Source organism: Montipora capricornis, chromosome 13 (genome assembly GCF_036669925.1).
Source record: "Montipora capricornis isolate CH-2021 chromosome 13, ASM3666992v2, whole genome shotgun sequence".
Classification (NCBI taxonomy): Eukaryota; Metazoa; Cnidaria; class Anthozoa; order Scleractinia; family Acroporidae; genus Montipora; species Montipora capricornis.
Genome location: NC_090895.1, coordinates 44,713,834 through 44,723,833, shown reverse-complemented (window position 1 = coordinate 44,723,833; position 10,000 = coordinate 44,713,834). Strand labels below are relative to the sequence as shown.

The following is a 10,000-nucleotide window of genomic DNA, read 5'->3' as shown; positions in this document are numbered from 1 at the left end:
CTTATTCTCCATTTCTGTGGCTTTTACCCATGTGCTCACAAGATAAATCGCGTGATGACAGGACTTATGGGTACTGCCAATTTATTTTATTTATTTAATTTATATTTCTCGTCGTTATTCGCTTTTTTCACCCTTCCCATCATACAGGTCATTTGGGGAGGGGGGGGGGGGGGTATTTCCATTAAAACGATGGATGTTCAGTTACCCGAAGCATGATACAGTGCAAAGAGTAAATAACTAGTATTTTTTTTCCGTAAATACCCCGCGCCCCCATTCTGGTATGGTGAACATAGTCAATTTCGTTGGCAGAAAAGTATTCTTCCTATTGCCCTGACCTGACCTGACCTGACCTGCAGGCTGTGACCTGTGTTTTACACCCGCCGCTTCTCCTGTCGTCATTCGGAACTCGAGTATTAAAGGTAGGATTACATTGTCATTTCAGTGAAACTATTATTTCCGTGATGCGATGCTGTATCTCCCATTGATCACTGAAGGTTCTTCCCTAACCCCAAAATACTTGGATCTTTACGGACTTTATGCACTTAAAGGGAACCTCCACTAAAACAGGAATATATCTTTAAAATAGTTAACATAATGCTCTCAACCAAAATTGTTCGAACGTTTTCCAATGGAATCGTTTGCATCCGAAATAAATAAATTTCAAAAACGCTTGTTTTGGTTTTTAAATTTCCGGGGCGCCGCCATCTTGAATAATAGTGACGTGTCATGGTTGCCCTATTGTTTTAAAACAAAAGCTCTTTGTGCAAATACAACCATAACACGTCACAATTATTCAAGATGGCGGCGCCCAGGAAATTTGAAAACCAAAACAAGCGTTTTTGAAATTCATTTATTTCGGATACAAACGATTCCATTAGAAAACGTTTGAACAATTTTGATTGTAAACATTATGTTAAAATTTTGAAGTTGTATTCTTGTTTTAGTGGAGGTTTCCTTTAAGACGTGCGAGCGAAAAAAATAAACAAATAAACCGAAAAACGGTAACTTATTTTCTGAAGTACACTTTTACTTTTACTATTCCAAACTGGAATGTTGATTGGTGACATCTACATCTACATGTTCCAGCAATCGGCAAAGTCCCTTTTTGACTTGTGGTGTATGAGGCCACCTAAGCAGAAACAGCCACAAGCCTTTTTAGAGACATAACCGCCAATCCGGCCACTTCTGCTAGAGAGAACAGGACAGCCACAACACCGGGGACTTTACTATTAAAACCAGTAGAGTGGTAAAACTGCCGTTGGGAATTTGAATCCGAAGCGGTTCGATTCTAAACACGTGATCTTAAACAAATTGTCATGTGATCCGAAAAATAATGCCACGTGATCCAAAAAAAGTGTTTCTTGTTGAATGCCATGACCGCCAACGCGCTTTCACACGAACCACGTGACAACTTTTTTATGTCATGTGACGACTTCTTTTGCGGATCACGTGATAAGATTTTTGGAACCCGCATTAAAAAATTCTAACGGCAGATTTGCCACTCTAGTGATTTTGATAGTATCCCCTACTATTCTCGAATAGTGCTTGGGTTCTTTACCGTCCGACAGGGAACTTATGAACATAGAAGACATTTGTAAGACGGGGCCTATTGTTTATAGTTCTTATATGAGAAGACTTGAAAGTCTAACCATTTGCAGATGAAATTATCGGTTTAGTCTCACTTTGGTATTGTGATTACTTATGCCATGTTGTGTTTTGCCTGATTTGGCAGCATCATTTTGGTCAGTGTTTTGACCTCCTTTTGTTTTACACCTTTTGCCTGATTTGGCGTCTCCGTTTTGACCATACGTATTTTGGGCTAAATTCACCTTTATCACTCGGCGGCCATTTTGTAGTCCGTGCGGAATAAAGGCTTTATCTTTGCATTGTCTTTGCCCGTCCAGCCTCGCACTGAATGAGAGGTTCGACGGGCAAAATCTTTAGTTTGGACATTGAGTGATATGGGCCAATTGTTTTTCTGCCATTTTTCCTATTTTATTGTGTTTTGCCTGATTTGGCAGTTTGTCTTGAACCGAGGTTCGGCTTCCGTTTTGTCATTTTTATGGCATTTGATTTTCTGTTTGTATTGTGTATCCCCTATTTTATGTTATTCTACCTTTTTCTTGCTTCCTTTTATTTTATTTTATTTCTTGTAGACGTTATACAATCGGGGATTTGGCGTGAAGCAAACTCTCTGGTCGATCCATCTTTGCGTAGGCTTGTTCCAAACCTTCTCGATTTACAGTTGGAGTCCAGGGCTGCTTCCACCGTGCAGAAATACAGATCTGGCTGGCTGAAGTGGCGTCAGTGGGCGGCTTCTAAGATTGGCGTTCAAGTTATTCCAGCAAAGCCTCTGCATTTTGCGCTCTTTATTAGCGAGCTTACTGTAATTTCAGTTAGCAATAACACAGGGATATCTTCTATAGAGTCAGTTCTTTACGGCGTTATGTGGGGTCATAGTCTGGCCGGGATTGTAGATTGCCCTACTAGTCACCCCCTCGTTAAGTCATCCTTAGAGGGCGCAAGAAGGAAGCTATGAAGTCAGATCCGAGACTATATTCGTCTTTCGACTCGTCGAGTCGTTATTCCGGTTTGTCTCGTCGTGTACCGAGTTCGTCGCGTTGACCTCCCAGTTCGTCTCGTCGACTCTCCAGATCGTCTCGTCGTAAGTTGATCCCTTTCGTCTCGTCGCCGACGAGTTCTTCCCGTCGACTCTCCAGATCGTCTCGTCTTACGTTGCTGCGTTCCACTCGTCGCCATCGAATTCGTCTCGTCGACTCGTGAAACCGCTTCATGATACATCACTCTGCCTTCGACTCGTCAAGTTCTGAGTTCGTCTCGTTGACATGTGAGATCGACTCGTCGTGAGTCGAGAGGCAGCTAGAGACTGGGTTTGAGTTCAAAGCACATGTTGGGCAGCTGGCGCTGTTTTGGTGCGCCATAAACATGCAGGAGTTGCGGGGCATTTTACAAAACGCAATCAATAAAATCGAATCAAAATCTTCATCTACGCCAAAGAACCCAAATGGCGGCGATAATCAACAGCTGGCAAGCTCAAATTTGGTTGCACGAGCTGAAGCAAATTGGAGGTGAGCCGATAATTGAACACTTTAGTCTAAGAGCATATTTTTCAAGGTTGGGGTAGACTTTGCCGAGCACCAATATTTGTATTTGCAGGCAATAGTCGATTAGAAGACTAACACTGAATGCATAATGTTGATTATAATGATAACCGAGTTATCGAGTGAAATTTTTCAGGTGATGGTTTGCCAGACTCCAAATATTCAGTTATGGTTTTTGCTCTCGACAAGAGCAGTTTAATATTTGAATAATCACGTGAAGGTTATATTATCAAAGACCCAGCCTGTTTAATTATGTGGTTACAGTACCGCCATATCAACATTCAATTTTCCATTAATTTCTATTAAGTATTTAAGCTGCCTAAAATCGGTCTTTGTCTGGCTGTACATTTTAAATAAAATGGAGTACAAAATTTCCACATTGTTTAAGTTTCTTTTGGGGCAGTTGTGTTGTGCCGAACACTAACCCTGTCGTAAAGCGTTCAGTTCACTGAATGATGTTTAGAAACATGTAGCAAATCAAGGAAAACACACACATAACCATTGCTTGAAATACCAAGTCGGTTGATGAAAAAAATTGCTGTTTGGAATGTTTTTACCCGCTCAATGTTTTGCCGGGTCAGACACTTGAGCCGGCTGAAATACCCGGAATTTAAGTACTGATAAAACTAATGAGGTCCTCTTGACAGTAACAAGGCAAGAAAACCAATTATTATCATCTCAATTCAAATCGTCAAAACTTTGCTTGCTTGTAGCACAGCATTCGGAACGAGGTCAATGCATTGGCCAGTTAGTCATTCATGGGGTAAACGAATAAATGTACAAATGGGGAAGTGCTTTTTTAAGAATTCGTACAGTTTCTCGTGACAATTTGCAACCCCTGCAATAAAAAAGCTTGATTTCACAAAGTTTCATTAAGAATGAGGTGAGGGGTTTTTGCAAATGATCCAATGCGTTACCGCACAGGCTCAGGATATACAGGTTTGGGATATAACTAGCGGACGTTTCCAAATCTTGCAGGTCATTTTCATTTAAATACAAGTGTTCAAGGCATAACCATGTCAAATGCGGAAAAAAGCAAAGCTTTCTGGTCAGTGGACTGAGATTCCCGCTAACACTGACATTGCTGAACGTCAACGTTCTCAATGGCATGTCTTTGTCTACTCCGCCAAAAAGGGCCAACATGTCTTCAACATTTAAACTGGTATCATCTGTGCCAACTAAAAGGAGATTTTGTAAGGATGACAATCTCGCGAGCGAAAGACCGAGCGCTGCGGCAACTGCGGGAGTCAGGTGGATTTCAGATAGCGCCAGGGAAATGAGACTTTTGTGCGTGATACTAGAAACCAGCCTCATGCTTGCTTCCTCAGCACAGCACCTATCAAAGGAAATATTAAGTTTGGTGATGTTTTCAAAACGTAGCAACAATTCAGCGAGTTCTTCAGCTCCTTTTGAAATAAACAGACCAACCAATTTTAAATCACACTTTCTAGGGTTTGGGAGCTGTTGCAAAAAATTGCAAACAATGTCACTGTCTCCCATAAGATAAACGAAGATACCCATTAAATGGGTGCAATTTTTGATTACAGCACCAAGATCACCGGCTTCCATTGTAGAACTATGATAACACTGAAACGTACTTAAGAACTTAAGAGACGTCTTTCCTGGAACAAAATTTTCCAACGGACACGGTAAAGCAGCAGCCTGTGCACTCTCAGTGAATAGTCTGGCATGGGCAGCACAACACAATCGCAAGTCTCTGAAATAAACACTGACATCACCGTCGTGGATATGAAGGATTGATGAAAAACCACATTGATCACATTGAAACTCGAAGAATTTTCTCAAAAATACTCCGAGGGGAACATTTTCAGAACTCTCAGTTATCTTTATTGTGGTATCAAGGAAGTTCAGTGTTTTTACCACATTGTAAAGAGTTGAAACAACGTTTTTTTCTTTCAAGTCTTCAAAAGGACCAAAAATAAAAGTCCAGGATTTCACACCGGAAAACAGTAACGAAAGATAAGGAGGTGGTTCTCTGAGAATTGTAATCCCGCCAAAGCAATCAACGCAAAATTTTGCAAGGTTTTGTTTTGACTGTACATCTTTAAAGCAATAAAAAACCAAATCACTGAAGTGCGCGTGCCTCTCAACAGCGTCATCTAGAGGCTTGTATTTGTGGTCTCCACCTGGTATCGCTTCTGATATATCAAGTGATGGATCGTTTGTACTCACTGACTTCAAATGGTCAAACACTTTTGCTGCTCCTTCGTCACTAAGTCCACATATGAATCCAAAAACGTTCTCTAACTCGCGACAGCTTTTCAAGGTTTGAGTGTGCTCTTCAATCACACCGAGATTTCCACCAGGTATACATTTGTGAGTCACGTACCAAGCTGCGCAGAATTCTTGTATGCTCTTATGAAAGAAAGAGACCATCTCCGTTGGTTGCAAGCTTTCTGTACACTCAGTTACTTGAAGTAAACCAATGGCAACACTTTCTTCACTCAGGACTTCAGAAGAAAGTTTACCATACGGGAAGATGTGGTCATCGTTTAAAAGACACTCTAAGGCCAGCTTACCGATTTGATTGAGGATCTCTGAATTATCCTCTGTTGTGCTAAAGCGAGCAGGGGTGTTCTTTCCTTGGTTGTGGCTTAAAACGTGCTGGACAATCTTTGAATATAAGCTCGTTTTGCTTTTCCAAAAGCCATCTGACTGTTCCTTTTTCCATAGCATGCAAAAGAACAGCAAAAGTAAGGGAACTTTTGCAAGATCTTTCAGTTTGTTTTTTTTCAAGTGATCATACAAATATCTGGCATTTTTTTTGTCACCAAGCTGTCGAGTTATATACGTCAGTTTGTCCTCCTCACTGAATCCTGTTATTTCTGCTAGCAGGTCTTGGAATTCTTGGAGCTCATCAGCTTTGGACATTCGACTTGTTATCAACACACAGCAGTCTCTCAATTCTTTTCCACTGAATATGTCAACGATTTGAGATTCTTGTCCACCGTGATACTCATCATAGCCATCCAGCAAGAGAAGAACTTCATTTTGATGGTTGGTGATATAATTCAGAAGACCTTCTACTAACCATTTGTCTTCACGGGCAAAAAGTCTTGAGTTATAAATGACATCTTTGAGGTTTTGACATTTGGACACTTCCTTGAGGTTAACGAAAACAACAAGCTTGAACCTCCCCAGAACAGCTGCTCGTTTATCTTCAGTCTGAGTGTTACCAAGGAGAGCCCAGTCCATCGCCAGCCTCTTCGCAAAAGTGCTTTTACCAATTCCTGTCTCTCCCTGCACAAGAATCCTCTTTGGGTTATTTCCGTTACCGATTGGACTGAAGAGGTCACTGTAGTGAGCCATTTCAGACTGTTTTGACCCAGCTAAGGTGGTTTCCCTTTGTATTACACTCAGTCGGGTGTACGCTTGATCAATGTCTACAAGAGACAACCTGGACCAAGAAGACGTTCGCACTTTGGATGTTCTTTTGTAATGTTCTTGGAGCTTTGCTCGGCAAATGTCCTCACTGAAAGACTCTGATCATGAGAAAAAAAGTAAAAAAAAAGAGAAATGATCATTTCGGCCAACGTTTCGTTCAACATGCTGAACGAAGTCCTTGTCTCTTTTGGGAAGTATAACAGAAGGTTTAGATGCCTGTTCTTTCATTGAAACTTCATCTTCATCGTCACTGCTTCATTCTCTCTTTTTTTTTGTCACTATTACTATCACCGGAAAAATCATCATCATCATTATTATTATTATTGCACAGCTAATGGTGAAAGAGTTGGTATATTGAAGAAATGTTTCTTTTCTCGATGGTGACTTGGACTTGAAATTGCATCCATTGGAAACTCGGAAAAAATCGGAGTTCCAGATGGGATCTTCGTGATCTAGTCGGATGCTCTAACCACTGAGCTACTGTACACTATGGTGAGCAAGGGTTAAATGTGGGTCTCTTGACTAGAACTGCATCACGCAGTTATAAAGTCAAATAACGATGTAAACTTAGGTGGTTGACTTATGCTTGGAAAAAAGTCAGAAAATTCTTCATACATTTACATTTACAGGGGTTGACATTGGACCACCCCCTTCACTATAATTGCAAAATGGCATATTATCTGAACATCAAGTCATCTCTTATGACCTTCAGGTACTCATTGTCAGTTGTATTTTAACTATTCACATCAAAAACCCGTGTCAAAGGTATCATGTTTATCATCATAATCATCATCATCAGGTAATAAAGGAAGTGGGTTACTTCTCGCCTTTGCTTTTAACATACAAGTTTGTGTCTTTTACCAGCAAGGCCTACACAATTTTATTCTCAAGCAGAGCTTAAGACTCTTCTCAACGTACCCTGGATCTCTTTTAGTTTGTCCTGAGTGTGCACTCCTTGTGTCTTCAGCATCTCTTTATTATTGAAAAAAGAAAACGAAATGAGGAAAAAAAGATACAAACGAGGAAAGCAAAGCCAACAAAACCAGCAACTCACAGTAACTCAGTAGGAATAATTGACTCAATTACCTAAAAGGAATTTCCACTCCAACAAAATTAACATTAAACCTCAGGAAAAGATGTCCGTGATACAATCAAATTTTCCTGAACATTAAAGAAAAGTCGAATCCGAAATAAATAAATTTCAGTATTGCCTCTTCTGTTAAAATTTCCTGGCCATCTTTAATAACTGTGACATTTTACAGTTGCCCAAACGTTATTATACAAAAGCCCTTTGTATCAGAACCATAAGGCAACTGTTTCACATCACAATCTTTGAGATAGCGGTGCTCGCAAGAATTTTAAATAAAAGACTGAATCAAAAATTCAATTTTTTTTCTGATAAAAAAGGAGAAAAAGTTGTGCTGGATTGTCACAGGAGGAGGCGGAATATTAGTGTGGCCTGGATTGATGTAAAAAAGCATACGATTCTGATACGATCATAGTTGGCTGAATGGGGTGATGACGTTACACAGGTTTCCCATATGGCTGTGTGAAGTCATTGCCAAACTGTGCAAGAGTTGGAAAAGGTGGTGGCGATCACAAGGCAAGGGAGAGAGACCTCCGAGAGGATTAAGGTCAACAAAGGGTTGCCACAGGAGGATGTATTGTGCCCAAGGCTGTATGCTTGAACCCAGCCCATCAACAGCCAGGTTACCGGTCTCTTGTATATTGATGATCTCAGGATCTTCGCTGCATCAGAGAGTACGGTAAGCTCCAATGAGTTATGAAGATAGTCAAGTCGTCTATGGAGGATGTGGGGCTTCAGTGGAACCCAAAGGAGTGTGCGGTGGCCCATGTGAAAAGGGGGATACAAGTGAGTGGTGTCTCGTGCGGGAAAGTTGATGAGTCGACTAGAATACCCTGTCTTGATGCTGCTGAGCAGCACAAGTTCCTGGGAGTACTTGAGAGTGTTATGCAGGATAAGTTGGTCCTGGAGTGTGCAGCAAAAGAGTATCTCAGACGATTGTCAGTGATCTGGACAAGCCCCTTGTCCGATTACAATCAGGTGGTAGTGTAAAATTCAGCTACGCGAGCAGCTCTTACCAATGCAAGTATACACGAGTCAGAAGACCCACACAAGCACGGAAGGTGAGGTGAGGTGCAGATTGTGTGGCAAGGTCCCACAGAGTATGGCCCATATCTTGTCAGGATGTAGTGCGCTGGCCCCCAGCAAGTATCTCTCAAGGCACGACAGAGCGCTGAAGGTACTAGATAGATGAGAGAAGCGTACACACAATATGGCTTTTAAGGATTATTTAATATATATACCGTAAAAACCCGCAAATAAGCCGCACCCTGCATTTACCAGCTCAAATTTTGGAAAAAAAGTTCTTTGAAAGAAATCAAAAGAAATCCAAAGTCGAGTCTTGAGAAGTCTTCATCATCCACTGTTCATAGAACATAAACTCACTATTAACATTGAAACGGAAAATACTTCAAAGTCTTACCCACAATTTTAGCACTTTAACATAATGAACATTGTTTCTACCAACTTTGACATATAATTGATCTTTTTCTGGTATTTGACCCACTAACCAGACGTGCAGCTGCATTTTGCACTGATTCATTGGAGATGCTTAATTAGGTATTTAGGGAGACCAGTTAAGAGAGAGTTACAATAGTCCAGTTTGTTTGTAAAGAAGGCATGGATCAGAATTTTCAATGATGATTTGTCCAGGTAAGTGCAAATCCTCCAGATGTTCCTCAAGTGCCCGAATGAAGTCTTGCAGACAGATGTGATATGAGTCTCAAAGGTGAGGGTGTCATCTAACAAAACACCAATATTACGACATGAAGCAGTTGGGGTTATACCCTCTTCGCCCACCATAATATTAGAAATGTTAGTTCATCATTCAGTTTCAAATAGTTACGAGACATCCAAACGCGAATTTCAGCGACACAAACTTCAACACATGACGTAGCTGTAATGAGCTCTTTATAAGCTATAGCTTGATGCTCTGGGGCAACAAGTCCACCTATATCTATCAATGGTGTGAGACATAACAACAACAAGAACAATAATAATAATAATAATAATAATAATAATAATACTAATAATAATAATAATAATGCCTGTCACACCCCAGATTTCTACAAAATTTCCAGCAAATCATCATCTTGCATCCTGACACAATGTGGCTGATAGTCTAATCAGTTTTTCAACATATTTTACACCTAAGAGATATTTTGCTTGTCTACCAAGTGCATCATCATCATCATCACCTCATTGTCATCAACGTTTTCCTGGTAAACTGATCTTCTGTACATCCTTGATGTTAATGTTTCCAGGGATTCTTTAGACACATACTTCCAAGCCCTTTTTGATAAGACTCTGATCACACTGATTTAACGAGCTTCCCACCAATTCGAAAGATGTGTTTCTTTCAGCAGGGATAGCTACATCAATCACCAAA

At 40.6% G+C, this 10,000-nt stretch overlaps 1 protein-coding gene across 2 annotated transcripts in view; it reads right to left on the bottom strand.

The window, feature by feature from the left end:
- Window positions 1–3,291: 3,291 nt before the first annotated feature.
- Window positions 3,292–10,000, bottom strand: part of LOC138029985 (NLR family CARD domain-containing protein 4-like) — a 26,180-nt gene continuing 19,471 nt past the window's right edge. Inside the window, exons 6-8 of one of the 2 annotated variants that reach the window (XM_068877826.1) lie at window positions 7,446–7,499; window positions 4,721–6,625; window positions 3,292–4,458 (exon numbers count right to left, since the gene is read on the bottom strand). In XM_068877826.1, the coding sequence (XP_068733927.1) occupies window positions 4,433–4,458; window positions 4,721–6,625; window positions 7,446–7,499 (1,985 nt within the window). In that variant the 3' untranslated portion in view covers window positions 3,292–4,432. Of the gene's footprint in view, window positions 6,626–7,445; window positions 7,500–10,000 lie in introns of both variants that reach the window. The other variant, XM_068877825.1, reaches the window with a different exon arrangement.